General features: G+C 38.8%; 1 protein-coding gene across 1 annotated transcript in view; it reads left to right on the top strand.

Annotated features, from left to right (window-relative positions):
* Positions 1–21,420, top strand: part of CFAP61 (cilia and flagella associated protein 61) — a 399,631-nt gene that overhangs the window by 32,647 nt on the left and 345,564 nt on the right. Inside the window, exon 7 of the mRNA XM_045295176.1 lies at positions 10,796–10,928. Coding sequence (XP_045151111.1) covers positions 10,796–10,928 — 133 coding nt within the window. The remainder of the gene's footprint in view (positions 1–10,795; positions 10,929–21,420) is intronic.

Raw genomic sequence — 21,420 nt, forward strand, 5'->3', positions numbered from 1 at the left:
CTGCTGACAGGCATCCCACACCCTTCTCTCCATTGATTTTAGTTCACTTGTTGTTCTCTTGTTCCTGGACTGGTTCCCCCTTCTTCCTTTCTCTCACCTCCCCCTATCCCATATCCCCCTGGAACCATCAGTCCCCTTCTTTTCATCTCTGAATTGTTTATCCTGCCTATCTTATCTAGATAGACATGCAGATACGTTACTAAGTGCAAAAACCAGGCAAAGCCAAACAAAACAACAAAGGAAGTCAAAACCAACAAAACAATAACAACTGAAAAACCCAAAAACAAAATAACAACAAAAGAAAGCCACTGACAAAAATGGAAAAGCCGATAAATAGTTCAAGGTCCATCTGTTGGCCTCTGTGAGTGCCTTCCAGTTGAGTCTGATGGGATGCCACACTCTGTCTCCAAAGTCTATTTTTGGTATTCCCCGGGGATTTCATCACTTTGCTCCCCTTGCTGTTCTCCTTCCAGTCTTCTGAGTAGCTGTCTTTCCTGGCATAAACAAGTGAGTGCTTCCAGTGCTTCATCAGCTTGTTGAAACATTTTAATGGGTATTTAATCAATTCCTGGAACCTTATTATTGGCTAATACATTCAGTACAGCTTGCACATCTTCCTTCAGTACCGTTGGTTCTTGATCATATTTTACTTCCTGAAATGGTTGAATATCACCTAATTCTTTTTGGTATAGGGATGCTGTATATTCTTTATATCTTCTCTTAATGTGTCCTGCATCATTCAATATTTTGCCCATAGAATCTTTCCGTATTGAAACTTGAGGCTTTTTCTCCTTCAAATCACTGACAAGCTCACTGCCTTTTTAAAAAAAAACAAATCATTTTACTGGGGGCTCTTACAAATATTATAACAATCTACACATACATTATATCATGCAGACATGTACAATTGTTGGCATAAAAAATTCCTAAACATTATCTTTCTTCTTGAGCCCTTTGATATCAGCTTCTCTTTTTCCCTCCCTTCCACACCCTGCAACCCTTGTGAACCCTTTATATATTATGTATTGTTATTATTATTTATACATATCTTACACCACCCATTTTATCTCTTCACCTACTATCCTGATATTCGTCCCCCTCTAGTGGGGTTATTCTGCTGTCCATTGCTATCTATCCCCCCTCTCCCTGTCCTCCCCTTTCCCTTCTCCTACCCTCCTGGAATTGTTAACTTGCATTACTGATTCTGAGGGGTTTATCTTTCCTGAATTCTGTATATTGAAAACTCTCATCTGTGCCATAGTATGTACATCAGTGTAGCAGGTTATGTGAGGTAGGACTGAGATCATAACAGTGGGGCGGGGGGAGGGCGGGGGTAGGATTAAAGAACCAGAGGAGTGTTGTGTATTTTGTTGGTGCTAAACTGCCCCCCGGAAGGATTTTTCTCCTCTGGGCAGCCCCTCTTGGGAACATCCACTTATCCACAGATGGGCTCTGGGTCTCCACCTTAACCCCTCACCTCAATGAGGTTGTTTATTCTTGAACTGCTGACTCTGGTTTCTGTTGACACCTCATGATCAAACAGGCTGGTGAACTCCTTCCATGTGCTCCTTCCATTTGTTGCTTCCTGGCTAGATGGCCGCTTGTTTGAGTTCAAACTTTTAAGACCCAAGACGCTGTATCTTTTAATATCCAGGCGCCATTTGCGTTCTTCACCTCATTAGTTTATGCCCCCAGTTTGTCTTCAGCGACTGTGTCTGGACAGTGGGCATTGCCCAGTGCCACATTATTAGAACAAAGTGTTCTTGTGTTGAGGGAATACTTTAGAGGCCCAATATTTTTATGCATTAAAATATTTACATATGTACACATCTGTTTGTTTTTTAATTAATTGATTTTTAATTTAATTTAATTTAAAAATCATTTTATTGGGGGTTCATACAATTCTCTTTTTTTTAAATCATTTTATTGGGGGCTCACACAACTCATCACAATCCATATATCCATCCATTGTGTCAAGCATATTTGTACATTTGTAGCCATCATCATTCTCAAAACATTTGCTTTCTACTTGAGCCCTTAGTATCAGCTCCTCATTCCCCCCCCCTTCCCCACTCTCCTTCCCTCACAAAACCTTGATAATTTATAAATTATTATTATTTTTTCATGTCTTAGCACTGACCGATGTCTCTTTTCACCCACTTTTTTGTTGATCATCCTCCAGGGAGGGGGTTATATGTAGATCATTGTGATCAGTTCCCCCATTCTCCCCCACCTTCCCCTCCCTCTCCTGGTATTGCTACTCTCATTATTGGTCCTGAGGGGTTTATCTGTCCTGGATTCTCTGTGTTACCAGCTCTTATCTGTACCAGTGTACTTCCTCTGGTCTAGCTGGTTTGTAAGATAGAATTGTGATCATGATAGTGGAGGGGAGGAAGAATTAAAAATTAGAGGAAAGTTGTATGTTTCATCAGTACTGTACTGCACCAACTGGCTCATCTTCTCCCCGTGACCCTTCTGTAAGGGGATATGCAGTTGCCTACAGATGGACTTTGGATCTCTACTCCGCACTCCCCCTCATTCACAATAATATGATTTTTTGTTCTTTAACTCCTGATACCTGATCCCTTTGACACCTCATGATCACACAGGCTGGTGTTGTTTCTTTCATGTGGGCTTTGTTGCTTCTCAGCTATATGGCTGCTTATTTATCTTCAAGTCTTTAAGACCCCAGATGCTATGTCTTTTGATAGCCGGGCACCATCAGCTTTCTTCACCACATTTGCTTATGCACTCGCTTTGTCTTCAGCGCTTGTGTTGGGAAGCTGAACATCATAGAATGCCAGGTTAATAGAACAAAGTGTTCTTGCATCTAGGGGATACTTTAATAGAGGCCCAATGTCCATCTGCTACCTTAATACTAAACCTATAAATATATGTTCATAGATCTATTTCCCTATCATCATATATAAGTATATTTACATATGTGCGTGCCTTTATTTAGACCTCTATAAGTGCCCTTTGCCTCCTAGTTCTTTCCTCTATTTCCTTTTACTTCCCTCTTGTCCCACTATCATGTTCAGCCTTCATTTGGCTTTCAGTTATTCCTCTAAGTTACATTGCCCTTGATCAAGCCCTACCAGGTTTCCTACACCCTCCTTGCCATTGATTTTAGCTACATTTGTTGTTCCCTTGTTCCTGAGTTTGTTAACTCCCACTTCCTTTCCCCCGCCTCATACTCTCCTCTGTCCCCCAGAACCATCCGTCCTGTTGTTTTCTCCTCCAGATGGTTTATCCAGCCTATCTTATCTAAATAGACCTGCAGAGATAATAATATGCACAAAAAACAAGACAGAGCAAAACAAAGCAACAAAAGAAAACAGAACAACACCATCAAAAGAACCAACAACAAAAAAGCCTATAAATAGTTCAAGGTCTGTTTTTGAACTTTAGGAGTGCTTTCTGCTTGAGTCTGATGATGTGCCACTCTCTGGCCCCAGAGTCCATTTTGGTATTTCCTGGGGACTTCGTTGCTCTGCTCCCCTTGCTGTTCTGCTGCATGCCCTTATTGTTTTGACCCAGTGTAGTGGGGTCAGATTGGATGCAATTCCCACACTGTCTCCAGTGTTGTGTTGTTCCCTGTAGCACTATAGGTCAGTGAGGGATGTGGTGTCTCATAGTGGGGCCGGACCTATGGTCCTTTCTGTGCATTGGCTGCTCTGGGCAGGAATATCATCCTCAGGGCTTGGTGGGCCAGGTTGTGCTCCACTCTCTGTTCCTCCCCCTTCATTTGCTCTTGTGTGCTCTGATCAGACATGACCCTCTTCCTGAGCTTCAGTGCTATCCTCTGAAGTGAATTCTGTTGGGGAGGGGGAGCTGTCCATGTAGTTGGGATTGGGGTCAGCCCCACATCTATACTTATATCTCTGTAAATAGTTTTGCTTCCTAGTTTTTTGCCTATATTTCCTTTTACCTTCCTCCTGTCCCACTATCATGTTCATCCCTTGTTTGTAACTCAGTAATTCCTTACAGCTAGATTACAGCTGCTCCGCTACTACCAGGAACTCTGCATCCCCTTTGCAGTCTATTTTAAATCCCTAGTTGTTCTGCCCATGACCTTGTCTGCTCACTGCCCTCTACACCTCCACACCCTTGCCTTCCCCCGCCCGCACCATTGGTCCCTATTGCTTTCTCCTTGGGCTTGATTCCAATGCCTATCTTATATAGATAGACAAAACAGATACAACGAAGACAAAATGCCAACCAACTATCAGACTAACAGCCAACAACAACAGCAACAAGAAAGAAAGAAGGAAAAAAATAACCCTATACATAGTTCTAGGTTGTCAGCTGACCTTTATGACTATCTCCCCACCAGCCCAGTGGGCTATGGGCACTGCCCCTCTGAGTCTGAAGTCTATTTTCTGGATTCTTCAGGGGCTTTGTGACTTTGCTCCTATTGGTGGTTATTATGTTTTGTTCTTGTTCCACCCCACTGTGGGGGGCTCAGACCGGGGTCCCTCCCTCCCTGATATTGTCCTCTGTAGCACTATGCTCCATTTAGGGGAGATCATGTCTCGAAACTCACTACCTTTAAGTCAGTTCTGACTCTTTCTTTTTTCTTTTATTCCCATAAACAGTTACAGTCTTGGGAATCCATAGGGGGTTGGTGTGAGTTAGCATAGACTCTATGACAGTGAGAGAGAGTGTATTGTGTTATACAGGGTTCTCTAGAGAAACAAAACCAGGACACTTATGATTATAGATAAATAGCTACAGCATGAAGGAATATAAGAGCTAATTAGTCCACAGCAGTACAGAGGGCTCAATTCAACTCACTTCCACGGAGCAGTTAATGTACTGGAAGTCCTTCAACTCATGAGGGCTGCTGGTTTTAAGGTCAAGGAAGTAGACAGCTGAGTCTTCACTAGGGCAATGCAAGCAGTCCAGCCACAGGCAGCAAACAGCAGGGCCGATCACTAATAGTCAGCAGCTCAGAAGCTTGGTAAAGCAGACCCAGATGGGATATTGAACTCAAGCAATGCAAGACGACAGGATCCAACAGCCTCAAGGTCAAGTGATATATACATCAGCAGCATGGTGAAGCAGGTTTCAAAGGAACCTCAAGCTCTAGCAACACATTCCATGGGTTAGCTATCCCACAGGTAGTGTAGCTCACAAGTTGAGGCAGAGAACTAGCTAGAGTAGCTGCATGCTGGTCTGATCAACAGAGAGCAAGAAAGAGAGGGGCTGGCTTTGCTGAGCCATTTATCTCTTTGCCCTCAATCAAACTGTGACCTTATTAATCCCACATATTCCTATTGGCCAGGTTGGCACAATAAACCTACCTATCACAGTGTATACATGTTTACCATAATAAGCACTCCATTTCCCCCTCCTAGACATATTCTGACTAGAAGATCTAGAGGCATGTTGCTTTTCACTTAGAGAATGATGTCATTGCCATTGTATTTTATGTTGCTGAACTACAACCTTCCACAGTCATCATCACTGTAATGCTCTGTGCCACACAAACATGGTGCACATTGCATCACAATACGAAGCAGCCCTCCTTCTATCAGCCCTGGTAGGTCACCCTCCTACGTCTAGACTCATTCAAGTGAGTTAGTGAATGAAGGGTTTTTCATAGCTGCATGTTTTGTTTCTGTGGGACTGGACTTTATTATATGCCATTTAGATCACAAGCGGTTGATATCGTACTTTATCATTAGCACTTGGGGCTGATGCTAAATCATATATGGTCAATTACCCCAATTATGCTTTTAGCAAAACAAGTTCTCTTTTATCCATTTTGGAGAATGGCTTAAGGGAGAGGCTCTTTAGAACTCCAAGATTTGATGTTTTTCTTTTCCCCAGAAGCATTAAAACTGAGGTCCGGTTATAGATAACATTTTAATAGGCCACTGAGGGCTGACGATTAGGCTAATAGTGCTCTTGTAGTGTTGTTGTTGATGTTAGGAGTTGCCAAGCCTGGTCTGCAGTGTCAAACTGCAGGAAACACTGCCGTGCCTTGCCTGTCCTCACAGCTGTTATGTTGGAGCTCATTGTTGTGTCCATTTATCTCATCAAGGACTTTTGTCATCTTTGCTGCTCCTCCACCTAGTATAGTGTCCTTTTCCATGCATGGTCTCTTTTGACAACATGCCCAAAGTGTGGAAGCTGAAGCCTTGAAATTCTTACTTCTAAGGAGCATTCTGGATGTACTTTTTCTAAGGCTGATTTGTTTGTTCTGGCACATGGTACTTCACATATTCTTCACCAATACTGTAATTCAAATCCATTGATTCTTATTCATTCTTCTTTATTCAAAATCCCAGTTTTAGACAAGCTGCTTTAAAATACCATGGCTTGGGTCAGATGCACTTTAGTCCTCAAAATGACACCCTTGCTCTTCAATACTTTAAAGCAGTCTTGTGCAGGAGATTTGCTCAATGCAATCTATTGTTTGATTTCTTGACTGCTGCTTCCATGAGCAATGGTTGTAGGTCCAAGCAAGATGAAATCCTTGACAAATTCAATCTTTTTTCTGTTTATGGTTCTGTTATCTATCGACCGGGTTGCGATAAATTTGGTTTTCATTTCATTGAGTTGTAACCCATATTGAATGCTGAAATCCTTGATCTTCATCAGCAAGTGGCTCAGGTCTTCCTCACTTTCAGCAAGCAACGTTGATTGGTAATAAGCCTTCCTCCAATCCTGATTCCATAATATTCTTCCTGTAGTCCATCTTCTCAGATTATCTGCTCAGCATACAGACTGAATAATATGGTAAAAGCTTACAACCCCGACTCACAGCTTTCCTGATTTTAAGCTGTGCAACAGTCCCTTGTCTTACTCAAACTACTGCCTTTTGACCCGTGCACAGGTTCTTCAAGAGCACAATAAAATGTTCTTTTCAATGCTAACTATAATTTGTTGTGATACACACAGTGAATGCCTTTGCATAGTCAATAAAACACAACTAAACATTTTTTTCTGGTATCCTTTGTTTTCAGTCAAGATATATTTGACACCAGCAACAATATTCCTTGTGCCATCTCCTCTTCTGAATCCATTTTTAATTTCTGGCAGCTCCTTAATGGTGTACTGCTGTTGAATGATCTTCAGCAAAGATTTATTGCATGCAATATTAATGATGATATTGTTCAACATTTTCTGCATTCTGTTTGATCACTTTTCTTTGTAATAGACACAAATATACATCACTCTGGTCGAAGAGCTAGGTAGCTGTCTTCCAAATTTCTTGGTTTGCTTCCTTGAGTACCTGCAAGCCTCCAGAGTATAACAAAGTGGTTTTCCTTTCCATATAGTAATATTTTTGTGTCCATTACATAAATTAAAAACCCATGATACACAGCTGAGTTTGGAGTTTCCTTTGTGGTTACTATCCTAATCCACTTACAATAATTGATATTCAATTATTTTCCCATTATTTAAAATGATAATAAATATCTCTGTTAGTAAATGTTGATGCAGTCAATTGTTTTTGACAAACTATTGCATAATTAATTTGTTGAATATTCTTTCCCAGAATAACTTTTTGAAATTATGAAGTACTCTTTTTCCATAAAAAGAGCTACCCCCTCCTCTAGCAGCTCTTAGCTGACAGAGGCAGGACCAGATGCAGTCATCTCACTCCCCAGTACAGGTCCTACACTGTGCTGACCTTGTTACCCTCCACGCTTTCGAGTCAGGGCCTTATTAAGAGCATCACAAACCTTGGGTGCATTTATCATGGAGTTTCAGAGGCCTAGTCACAGAGGCCACAGATAGCTGTCAGTGTGACACATAGGCACAGAAATGGGCAAGTGGTAAAGAATTCCTTCCAAAAAGTTAGCGTAGAGCTGAGATAGCTTGGGAAATGATATCAGAGGCAGCAATTCCCATTCCCCATTGTTAAAGCTCAGTTGGTATTTGTTTCCGGGCACTTATTTTAGACTTAACACCAAAGAATTCTTTCATGCCTAGAAAGATAAAATGAGAGTATTGGTGGCATTCACATCATAGGCAGATATACAGTATTAAAAAAAATATTCCCATTGCCCAAATAAGGATTCTCTGCTGTCTTTCTTCCAGAGTAGAATGGTTGACAAGAAGTTAGCAATAAAATTTAACCTGAAGAGTTATATTGACTTTTGTCTCCTATTGTCATAGGAGCTCTTGTGGTGTAGTTGTTACTTGGACTGCAAACCTCAAGGTCAGCAGTTTGAAACCACCAGCACTCTGTGGGAGACAGAACTTTCTACTCTTGTAGACAGAGCCTTGGAAATGCACAGGGGCAGTTCTATTCTGATCTACAGGGTTACTATGAGTTGGCCTTGACTCAATGGCAGTGAGTTTTTGTTTTTGAGTTCTCCCATTGTCATCATCTGTGCATGTTTTAAATATTTTTTTATGCTATCATGTACCGACTAGCTCTCTCCTTAGTTCTGATGCTTGATGGATCGGATGCCTGCTTTTTCAAATAAACATTTCTTCATCAAGATGTTTATTGTTCTCCATGAAAGCTAACATGATTCTAACAGTTGAGTCTGTGTCAGTGGAGGTAAAGTGTTCATCCTGGAAAGGAGGAGGAGAATTTTACGCTGAATCCATTGGGTTGTTCAGTTTGAAGATTTGAAATTTAGCGACTTGAGTAGGAGGTATAGAGACTTGCTCTAGCAGAGACCGCATGACTTATGGCAGGTCCAGTTGGATGATTCATGGTATTTGCTGGTCCTTGAGCCAAGGTTTGTACTCTTCACTCTATTGTTTTTGCGTATGCTTCCCTTTACTGTTAATGCTTAGTGTCAACTTGGCTTGACCATAATTCTCAGTGGTTTGACAGACACTCTGTAATCACCTTCCATTTTGGGATTTGTTGTAAGCCATCATTCATTTGAAAGTGGAACTTCCATGGGGCATGTGGCCTGTTTCCAATGTATAAATAAATATTCTGCCAAAGCTTACTCTTTCTTGATTATGCATTCTACTTGTTATCTGACCTCTGGAGCCAATGGAAAACTGGTGCCAAGACCCATGGAGAGATTCAGGGTCTGTCAGATGTACAGATGTTGAAATGAGCCAGGGGCCTTTCTCCTAAAATGTGAGCTGACAGAGAGAGAATGGTTTCTCTTAGGGGTGGCATCCCAATTCAGACTTCCAACCTCTAAATTATTAGAGAATAAATTTCTATTTGTTAATTCCATCCATTTATGGTATTGTTGTTATCAAACAAAAAAAAAATGAGACTCATTACCCTAAAGTCAATTCCCAGTCTTAACAACCGTACAGGACATGGTAGAACTTCCCCCTGTGGGTTTCTGAGACAGTAACCCTATGTCAGTAGAAAGCCTTGCTCTCTCCTGAGAAGTGACTGGTAGTTTCAAACTGCTGACCTTGTGGTTAGCAGCCCAACTTGTAACCACTCCCCTACCTAAGAGAGCAGAGGAATTAAATAAAGGGGGGAAAAATTAGTTGCCAAATCAAATATGCTAGAAAATAATACAAGTCCAAACCATTTAAAAAAGAAAAATATATAGGAAAAGAACAAGAATGCCCTAGAGAGGTAAAATAGAACGCCAAATTCAACCAAGAATGTACTAAAAAGAAGGAAGGCTGTTAAATATGTTGAGAGTGCAGCGTCTAAGGGTCATCACCACCATGCTGCAGTAAATCTGCCTTTCCTCCTATGTTCCACTGGTCTTCTGGTCAAATTGATAGGAGGATGTCTCCAGGAGGCTAAGCCAATATTTTCAAGCCAGTATTACAAGTTTAGAGATATCTCAGGAATAGAGGGTAGATAAATCCTGATCCAAAGGAGGAAAATTTAGGAATGAAACTTTAAATTCTTAATGGGAACCAGACTTACTAGATTCACTGAGACTGAAGGGATCCCAAAACGATTTCCTGGAAATAACTTTTGAACTCTCACCTAAAACGACCCCATAAAACCATATTAAGCAACAATCTATCTAAGTTAGCAAAGAATACCCATCTTGAGCTTTATGCCTTCTTGAAGAATTACTTATATGAGATAGAAATGATATGATGGTGGAACAATAGAAGCAGAAATAGTGGGAATGGTGATGTAATGTGAAGAATGTTAATCATTGACAATGAACTGTATATGTACAACTCACTGAATGAGTATATTCTTTGCTGTGTGTATTTCCACCAAAAATAAGAAAGAAGAAAATAACAAAAATGATAAAATAAAAAAGGTAGTGTATCATGGCCAGCATCTGAGAAATTCATAAGTAAAATAAAAGTATTGTAGCAGTTCTGAGACACTTCACAGATAATAAAACATGGACATTCCCAAAAGGGACTTTTAGCAGGCAACTATTTTTTTGGACACAATTATTTTTGAGTGTGGAAGGGACTACTGTGGACTATTATTGGACAAGAATTTTCCATGGAGCACATGAGAAATGCTGTTCCAACTTGATTTTCTTTGCCTCACAACAAATTCTCCCCTTTCTACATCCCAACAGTCTAAGCATGTTCTATCTGCTTGGGAGATTCTGGTTTCAGGTGTAGGCATAGATGCCTTCTATTCTCCTCATTCAAGTCCCAGTTTGGAGATCCACAAATGGGATCTTCTTGAGCACCCAGCCTTGCCATTCTCTACACCCTAGCACTTACACTATTTTAACTGTTCGCAGTGATTTATTTTTTAGGTTTTTATTGTCTGACTCTCCATTAAAATACAGGTTCATGTCATGAGAGTGCTGCAGTCTCGCCAGCATTCAGATCAGGGTCTGAGGCAAAATAGGTACAAATGAGGGAGCAAATAAATGAATGAACATTAAACTTATGTCTTTCTGTTAAACAGAGTAGAAGATCACGATGATCTCATGCCAATATTTATGCGCCACGACACAATCCTAAAAGAAATCTATGGTGAATACTTCCTGGCTGAACTAATAGAAGCCCAAGATGAAGAGAATCATGCTGTTGTGTGTGAGGTTGGTGATTAAGTGATCTAATAAAAAAGCCAGACACCCTAAAAATTTAATATCTTGCTACATTTTCTTTATCATTATATATATTCTATATATGTCTTTTTTTTCTGAAGTGAGAATAAGTTATATTTGCCCCTTTACCTCTAAGTTCTTCAGTGTATATTTCCTAAAAACAAGGACATTCCAATACATAACTATAGTACAATGATCACAATCCATACAATCCTATTACCTAATAGAACATATTGATATTTTTCTTAAAGTCCCTATAATGTCCTTCATAGGAGAAGTAGTGAAAATTTTAATATATTCTGGAGTCAGCCCTCTTAGGTCTTTGTTTCAGGTTTAAGAGTTGATTTGGGTTATATATGATTAAACTCTGTTAGATAAGTGACAATGAAAAATTTGGAAAATGTATATTAAAGTTGGGATTTACAAAGAGCAGGGGATAGAGAGGCTGATTAGAGGTTTGGTTAGTAGTTTAAACTGTAGAATACTAAGTTGCAATAAAAAAGTTAATGAACAATGAGTACACACAAAAAACAACAACAAAAAATAACTAAGAGTTACCGCTTTTCTAGAAATAGCACCTAAAGTTTTGGGTGTTCTGCGTAATTGAAAATGCACAAATCTGTGGGATACAACCCAGTGTTTTGGACAAATAGACTGAAAAAAAATTGAGATTCCCACTCATCAGTTGGTTGTACTAAGATGACTTGTATGTTGCTGTGGTGCTTGAAGCTATGCCATCGGTATTTCCAATACCAGTAAGGTGCACTGTGGTGAACAGGTTTCAGCAGAGCCTCCAGGTTGCACAAGACCCTTTTCATGTATTAACAAGCAAAGATGTCACTTTGAGGTGTGCCTGACCCATTTGGATCTTCACAGGAAAAACAAGAACAACTACAAAGTTTGGCGTTTATTATCAAAAAACACCTATGTACTGGGAGGATAGATCTATCACTTGGAAGATAGATTGCAGCTGGGAATAAAGTAAAACAAAGTGTTTATTAAACCAATTAATTTTTTCAGGCTACACGCCCCCTCCCCCACAAAGATGCATTTCAATGCTCCATAAAATTCATATTGAAAATCAGAATTTCCCCAAAAGAATAGTTATTGGAAAGAAACTCAAGTTAAAAAGCAGACACTTCCACAGAACATTCCTGCTCTGTTGTAGAGTATAATTGTGAGTTGTTACAACTCTGAATGAATGATGGGAGTATAACAGGTGGTGGAATTGGAGAACGTTAAATTTTTGTTCCTAATGGCAGAACACATTTTCTCATTTTCATCAGAATGTGTGATCCAGGCCATTTGAAATCAAATTCCAAACATAATGAACCGTTAGCATAATAACTAATTACTAACAGGGGTCATAAATAATACATTCTTATCATGTACATGCAGCTCACTATGAAGCCAGCAAAAGCTATTTCAGGCCATTGAAGTTTCATTATACCAATGCGGCTGTGGACTAGAAGGCCATCTCTTGTGAACAAAGATGGATGCCAATTTCTCCTGTGGAGAGAGAGGCTGCCACTTCCTCTGCACATATGGCAGATGGATTGGCTAATCAGTCTCTGCTGAATCTTGGGCTTAAAATTACAGAGAGACAGACAATTGTGACTATGCAGTCTTTGTCTCCAAGTGCATATAAGACAAACAATCACTTGTTATTTGGGAAAAAAATAAAATGTTTACTTTGGGTTTTTATTAAAGTGTCAAGTGCTTCATAGAACAGCTGTGTAAATTCAGCTTTTAACCAAAGTATCATTTGGATGGCTTATAACAAAAAATATATAAATGGAAATTTTAATTTAAAAATTCGCTCTTGTATTTCAGCATTAGAGAAAAACAAAGAGCCACACATTTCCTTTTCAAAAACATGTTTGTGAAATAATAGTTTAATCCTAATTTAATAGTTTAAATTATTTGAGTGAAAGTTTACAGAGCAAATTGGTTTTCTATTCAACAAATCACACATATTTTGCTTTGTGACATTGATTGCAATCCTCACAATGTCGCATCTGTCTGCGCTTCCTTCCTTCCTATCCACTTCCTCCCATTTCCATTTCTCCTACTTTCCTATCCGTTTTTGACTCTGAGGTTTATTCTTGGGGGATGCTGCTGTTTTCGTCTCATAGGGTTGAGAGCTCCAAAGAGTGCCTACCTCCTTTGTGTTATATTTCATCTTATAGACCTGTTGTTTGGCGGAGCCACCAGGGTGAGTTCAATTGCAGGCTTGAAGGCTGATCATACTCTTGGGAACTCCGCAAGTCCCTACTAGATCACAAAGACTGGTCTTTTTTTGTACAATTCTGAGTTTCGATCCACATTTGTCTCCCATGCTATCCAAGACACTAAATTGTGATTTCTTTGAGAGTGGTCAGCACTCAAATTGGTAACTGGGCACTATCAACTCTTCTGGTGTCAGGGTATTGGAGGCTGAGGTTCCAGTGGTCCATTAGTTCTTTGAACTGATTGTCTTTGCTTTTACTCTTCTACGTTCTGGGTGGGAAGAGATCAGTAGTTTCTTAGATGGCTGATCACAAGCTTTTAAGGCCTCAGTGATTCCTTACCAGAGGAAGCTGTAAAACATTGCTGTTGTGGGTCACGGTATGTCATTTGACTTTGATGATCACAGTGACTCTTTCCTTCAAGATCCTTGGCTCTGGCTAAGTTTTTATAACTTTGCCCCCTGATTGCTCTACTATATGAGAGAGCTTCAAAAAGTTCAGATTTTCCACGAAATTTTTAAATCTGTATGCATACATGGACATATTTATATCACATAAAAATATATCGGTATAAATTTCATCTGCCAAAACCTTTATGTCGTTATGAACATAGGCTTATTAACCTACCTATATCTGTTTATCTTGACTGTTTGCTGTGTATCTACTCATAGTTTAATGTTTGTTCTTAGTGACAATGTAGGATTATGTATGTAATTATGTAAGTGGGCTTCAAAAATTCATGAAAAAAATCCATTGTCTTTTCATTCCATTTTTACATGAACTCTTTTTTACATGTACTCTTAATGCCCCCACTTATTTACCTTTTTTGTCTGTAGCTCTTATATATTTCTCCATGCCTTACTTTTTATTTTTTAACTGTTTATTGTGATTTAGGTGGGGATTTACATATATCTTTTTTTTAATTCAACAATTTTAACAATTTATCAACCCTCCCTGTCCCCCAGCCTCTTTTCCCTCTAGCTCCCTCTTGTAGAATATCACCGCCCCCTTCATTAACACCTGTCTACCCTCTATCCTATTATTTTCCATTCCCTCTCTCCTCCTCTCACTCCTGATAACGTCAATGTCTGTTTATTTTGTTATGAAAGCCTTTATCTTAATTTGTATGTACAAAAGTGGTCTCAAACATTATTTGTCCTTTTGTGACTGGCTAACTTCTTCAGCTTAATGTCTTCCACATTCATCTATGTGATGAAGTTTTACTGTTTCATCATTGTTTGTTAGCAATGCATCTTACTCCACTGTATGTATGTACCAAAGTTTTCTATTCTTACACTAATGGTGCATTTAAATGATTTCTCATTTCTGGCTACTGTGAATAGCGCTGCAATGAACACAAGTGTGCATATATGCTCATGTTTTGTTCCTGTTTCCTTAGGACATACGCTGAGTAAAGGGAATGCTCTGTCATTTGGTATTTCAATTCTCAATTGCTTGCAAAAGCACCATACTGCTTTCCACAGAGGTTGTGCTGTTGTACAGTTCTATTAGCAGTGTGTGAGCGCTCCAGTCTCTCTAAAGCCTCTCCAGTATTTTCTGTTTTCTATAAAATGTTGCTGTCAATACTTGTGTGAGGTGATATCTCATGGTCACTTTGATTAGCATTCCTCAGTTAGCCAATGATTGTGAGCATTTATTCATATGCTTGTTGGCCACTTGAATGTCTTCTTTGGTGAACTGCTGACTCTTTATGTCCTTTGTCCATTTAAGAATTAGATGATTCATCTTTATTCTTCTTGAGGTGTTGCAGTTTTCTATAGATTTTACAGATTAATCTTTTTCCACTATATTATTTTTATTTTCCCTCAGACTATGAATTTTCTTTGTATTCTTTTGATGAAGATTTTTGATGTTCAAAAGTGTTTTATTTTTAGGAGGTCCAGTAATCTGTTTTATCTTCTGCTACATATGTGGTTTTTTTTTCATTGTTTATAGTGTGTTTCTGGACCCTTCAGCTTTCCCTATTCCTTATTTTTTCATTGCCTATCTTTATAGACATTATAGAATTTACATTTAGGTCTTTAATCAACCTTGAGTTCATCTTTGTATATGGAGTGAGGCATGGGTCCTGTTTCATTCTTCTGCAAATGGAAATTCACTTTTGCCAACACCATTTTTTAGAGATTATCTCTCCCCCATTTTATGTATTTTGTCCATTTGTAAAAAATAAAAATCATTTGTCTCATGAAAATCCATGGCCAACATGGATGCTTGATAGGGAAAAACTGAAAACATTTCCCTTGAAAACAGGAACCAGACAAGGATGCCTGCTACCATGAATCTTATTCAACATTGTGCTGGAAGTCTTAGTCAACAAAAATCAAGGGAATACAATTGGGCAAAGAAGAAGTGAAATGCTCACTATTTGCTGATGATAAGATTTCATATGTTGAAAATCCCAGACTCCACCAAAGGATTGTTGGAAACAATTGAGGGGTTTGATACAATACTGGGACGTAAGGTTAACAAGAAGAAATCAATTAGGGTCTTATTTAATAGCTCTGAAAAATAAATCAAGAAAACAATATCATTTATAATAGCCACACAAAAGCTAAAACACTTAGGAATAAAGGCAAAAAAACCCCACCTGTACAAAGAAAATTACAGAACATTATTACAAGAAACCCAAAGAGACCTAAATAAGTGGAAAATATCCTGTGTTCATATAATATTTTAAAAAGTCAATACTACCCAAAGCAATCTATAAATAGAGCACAATTCCAATCCAAATCCCAAATGATTTTTTAAAGAAATGGAAAATCTCATTAGCAATTTCATATAGAAAAGCAAGAGACCTAAGATAAGCAAAGAACTCTCTAAAATGAAACAAGTCGGAGGTTTCACACTACCTCAGCTATTACACAGCCCCAGTAGTCAAAGTTGCCTGTTACGGGTATGATAGATATAGAGGCCAATGGACAGAATAGAAAACCTAGAAATACAAGCATCCATCTAGGTGGAAAAGATTTCTTTAAAAGGTCCAAAAAACATTAAACAGGAAACAGACGGCATCTTCAACAAATAGTGCTTGCAAGATTCGATCTTCATCTGAAAAAGGATGAAAATGGACCCATACTTTGTCCCATGCACAAAAACAAGCTCAAGATGGATCAGAGACCTAAATAATATAAATCCCAGAAGTATGAGGATCATCAGTGAGAAAATGGACAAACTCAAGGGCTCTGTTGCAGTGCCTACACCTACTACCAAACCGGATGAAGGAAGCACAGACAATTGAGTAGAAATCGATGGCTGAGACTGTCGAAAGATAAGACACGTATGCACATCAAAAGACTTCCTCAAAAGTGTAAAATGAGAATTCATAGACTCTGAAAATACTTCAGCAATGACAGAATGGACAAGGGACTAACTACTAAAACTACAGAATTCTGTAATACTTCAATAAGAAAAACTAAACAAAAAATCCAATTAAATAAAAATTAATATATAATGATAGGGATATAGGTCTATGTACATATATTTGGATGTTAAGTATTAAGGTAGCACACGGACATTGGGCCTCTGCTCAAGTCCACCTCAATACAAAAACACTGTGCCAATAAGCTGGCATTTTGTGATTCTCATTTTCTCAATGACATAATCACTGAAGACAAAAAGGGTGCATAAACAAATGTGGTGAAGAAAGCTGATGGTGCATGGTTGTTACAAAATACAGCATTTGGGGTCTTAAAGGCTTGAAGTTAAACAAGCGGGCATCTAGCAGGGAAACAACAAAGGCCACATGGAAGAAGCACCCCAGGCTGTGTGTTCACAAGGTGTTGATGGGATCAGGTATCAGCCATCAGAAGACCCAAAATAAACAATCATGCTGATGATAATGAGGGGGGTGTGAGTAGAGACCCAAAGCCCTTCTGTATATAATTGGACATCCTCTCACAGAAGGGTCACAAGGAAGGGACAAGTCAGCCGGGTGCAGTACAGCACCAACGAAACACACAACATTCCTCTAGTTGTTTAATGCTTCCTCCCCTACCCTCCTACTATCATAACCCCAGTTCTACTTTACAAATCCGGCTAGACCGGAGCATGTACACTGGTACAGATAAGAACTCTTGACACATGGAATCCAGGACAGATTAACCCCTCAGTAAAATTATGAGGGTAAGGGGAAGATGGCGGAAGAAGGGGAAGAAAAGGAGATCACAAGGATCGACGTATAACCCTCCTCCTCTGTCCCCAGGGGGATGAACAACAGAAACATGAGAGAAGGGAGACAGCAGATGGTGTAAGATATGAAAATAATTATAATTTTCAAGGGTTCACGAGGGTGGGAGTGGAAAAGAGGAGCTGATACCAAGGGCTCAAGTAGTAAGAAAATGTTTTGAAAGCGATGATGGCAACTATGTACAAATGTGCTTGATAAACTTGATATATGGATTGTTATAAGAGCTGTATGAGACCCAATAAAATTATTTTTAAAAATTCAATTAAAAAGTGGGCAAAAGATGGGAAAAATAGCTCAGCAAAATGACACTGAAATCAAGGTGCCCAATAAATTGCAACTCAGGACTACCATGTATTTTTCTATTTTCATACTCTCTTTCTTTTTTTTTTTTGACATGTCTTACTGAGTTCATCTGTAGTGAAGTTCTGGTAGTGTGTAGTGGTTACCCATTGAGCGTTAACGGCATAGTCACCAGTTTGAAATCCCCAGCCGCTCCATGGGATACAGACAGGTCTTTCTACTCGTGTAGAGAGTTACGGTCTCAGAAACCCAGAGGGGCAATTCTACCCTGTCTTATAGGGTCATTATGAGTTGGCATCAGCTTGATGGCAGGGAGTTTTTTGAGCCCATCAGGCATAGTTCTGCTGTTGTGAATGAGTGTTATTCAAAGTTTTCCAAATTCGCAACTTTTACTTTTTGTGTAAATATTGTTTAATCACTTAAGTTTTTAATCGGTACAAGTCAACATTTCCTGTATTTTAGTCTAAAAATATGTCATCCATGTATGCTTTCTGTTACTCAACAGTGTTTTCAATTCTATGCCTTTCGATAAATAAAGGATGCTATCAATAGAATTAACATATGCCCTATGGGGATTATTTATAATTTTCCTTAATAAAATGATAATGCTGTCTCTAAAGTGGACCAGGGCCATATATAAACCATAGATATATGAATGGATTTTGAGATAACACTTAATTGTAACCCTAATCCAAGAAAAATAATTTCTTATGATATTGCCATATGTGGTACTTGCCCTCATGAAGAAGTGCACCAGCGGTGTGATCAAGGATTGTAAATAAAATCCAAGATTAGAAGAGGGGATTTTATTTGAACTTTCATTCTGAATATCTAGTTTTCAGGAGGCTATGGATGACAGTGAAAGCCCAATCTATTTTCAGGAGTCCATATGGATTAAGTTTCTGGTGAATCCTCTCTGACCATTGGCCAGGGATATCAGTAGCCTGGCTATCAGACAAAGTGCATTGGAAAGTGGATTAGTACAGATGTAGTTAAAGATTTGATACCTTCTCATTTGTTCTCCTCTTTGACCCATTTTAAATTTTAGTTTGCATCATTTTCTGCTTTCTTTTCGAGTGAGGTTTTTCTAGGATTTACTTTGTCATTGTTGTTGAAGGTTTTTTTTTTGTTTGTGTATATTTTTCTTCAATGAAATCAAGGGTAAATAAAGCTTTAGAAACAGTAACTGTATTTAAAAAAATAGTAACTGGATTAATAGTTTCTTAGGGCTACAGCAGGGAGGGTTAGGGGGAAATAAGGAGCTAGTAATAATGAAGACAAGAATGAAGAAAATATTCTAAAATTGGTTGTAGTGATGATTTCACAACTCTTTTAAATTTGTTTGAACCATTTAATTGTATGATAGGTGAATAATGTGCCAAGAAATATGTTAAAATAATTTTAAAATCAATTTTCTGATTATAGATGGATGCATTTATTTCTAGGTTCTTATTGTGTTCCATTGGTTTATATGCCCATCATTGCACCAGGACCAAGCTATTTTAACTACCATGACTATGTACTAGGTTTTGTAGTCTCCATATCTTCCTTTTCCTTAATGACATTTTGCAGATCACACCTTTTTATTCTTCTTTTTTTTGGTATATTGTATTTCCCTTCACTCAAAATAATATGTGTCTCTTAATTATTTTTGCTCCTGTTGCCTCCCATCCATAGAAACCATCAAAGAAAATTTTCTCTCAATGTGCAAACCTTTTCTTGACATTTTAATGATAGAGGACAAAGACAATATCTGTCCTTAAAAACAAAACAAAACTTTTTGTTGTGAAATAGGTGAAGGTTTACTGACAGATCATCAGTTTAATATTCATAAATTGTTTAACTTATTTGTTGCAATTCCTTTAAAGTAACATTACTTACCATACTTCCTCCCTGTTTTTCCTGTTTCCATTCATCTTAACCCTTATGAACTTTGATCATTAATAAATGCTGCCCTTTGATCCAGTCCAAAAAGCGATGCAAGAGAATGAAGATATTGTCCAGCAATATCATTAATATCACATGCAAATAAAGTTTTGCTGAAGATCATTCAACAGCTGTTGCAATACAAGGACAGGGAGCTGCCAGAAATTCAGGCTGGATTCAGAAGTGGAGGTGGAACAAAGAATCTCATTACTAAAGTCAGACAGATCTTGGCTGCATGCAGAGGATTCTACAAATATGTTTACATGTGCTTTATTGACTGTACAAAGGAATTCAACTGTGTGGATCATAGCGAACCATGGGTAGATTGAGAAGAGTGGGAATTCCAGAATACTTCATTGTGCTTATGTGGAACATGTACATGGATAATGAGGCAGTCATTGAACAGAACAAGGGAATACTTCATAGTTTAAAATCAAAAAAGGTGTGCCTCAGGGTTGCATTCTTTCATCATACATATTTGATTTGTATGCTGAGCAGATAATACAAGAAGCTGGACTATGTGAAGAATGCAGCCTTACGAGCGGAGGAAGACGTATTAGCAACCCGATAATGCCGATGAGACAACCTTGCATCTGAAGGTGAGGAGGACTTGAAGGACTTTATGATGAAGATCAAGAATTTCACCCTTTGCTGTGGATTACAACTCAATCTAAAGAAGACTAAATCCTCACAACTGGACCAATGATAAATGGAGAGGAGTTTGGAGCTGTCCGGGATCTTATCTTGCTTGCATACACAATCAGTGCTCATGAATGCAGCATTCAAGAAACCAATTGATCTATAGCAATGGACAAATCTGATGTGCAAGACCTTTTTAAAGTGCTAAAGAGCAAGTATGTTATTTTGAGGACTGAGTTGCGCCTGACCCAAGCCATGGCATTTTCAATGGCCTCCTGTGCATGTGAAAGTTGTACATTGCCTGTGGATCATTTTACACAAATATCGTGAAGAAAGTACATACCACGGACTTCCAGAAGAACAAACAAGTTTGTCTTGGAAGAAGTACAGCTAGGATGTTCCTTGGAAGTTAGAAATGTTGAGATTTTGTCTCGAGTCCTCTGGCATGTAATTAGGAGGGACATTGCCTGGAAAAGGACATCATGCTGGCTGAAGTAGAAGGGCAGCACAAAAGAGGAAGACTCCACGCGATGGACTGCCAGTAGTTGCAGTGAGGGTTCAAACATAAGCACAATTGTGAGCATTGTACTCAAAAAAATATGATTCATTCACTATGAATCAGATCCAATTCAACAGCACCTAACAAGAACAACAATGGCTATTGATGGCAAGCAATTATTTGTTTATTATTAATACATCATTTTATTGGGGACTCTTACAGCCCTTTTAAAAAAATCATTTTATTTGGGGCTCATACAGCTGCTATCACAATCCATACATGCATTCATTGTGTCAGGCACATTTGTACAATTGTTGCCATCATCATTTTCAAAATATTTTCTTTCTACTTGAGCCCTTGGTATTGGCTCCTCATTTTTTCCCCTCTCTCCTCTGCCCTCCCTCCCCCATGAACCCTTGACAATTTATAAATTATTATTATTTTTTCATGTCTTACACTGAACAATGTCTCCCTTCGCCCACTTTTCTGTTGTCCGTCCCCCTGGGAGGGAGTTATAGATAGGTCAATGTGATAGGTACTCCCTTTCTCCTCCAACCTTCCCCTTCCCCTCCTGGTATCGCTACTCCCATTATTAGTCCTGAGGGGTTTATCTATCCTGGATTCCCTGTGTTGCAAGCTCCTATCTGTACCAGAGTACATGCTCTGGTCTAGCTGGATTTGTAA

This window comes from Echinops telfairi, unplaced genomic scaffold (genome assembly GCF_000313985.2).
Source record: "Echinops telfairi isolate 266 unplaced genomic scaffold, ASM31398v2 ScPeMD7_5592;HRSCAF=6446, whole genome shotgun sequence".
Lineage (NCBI taxonomy): Eukaryota > Metazoa > Chordata > Mammalia > Afrosoricida > Tenrecidae > Echinops > Echinops telfairi.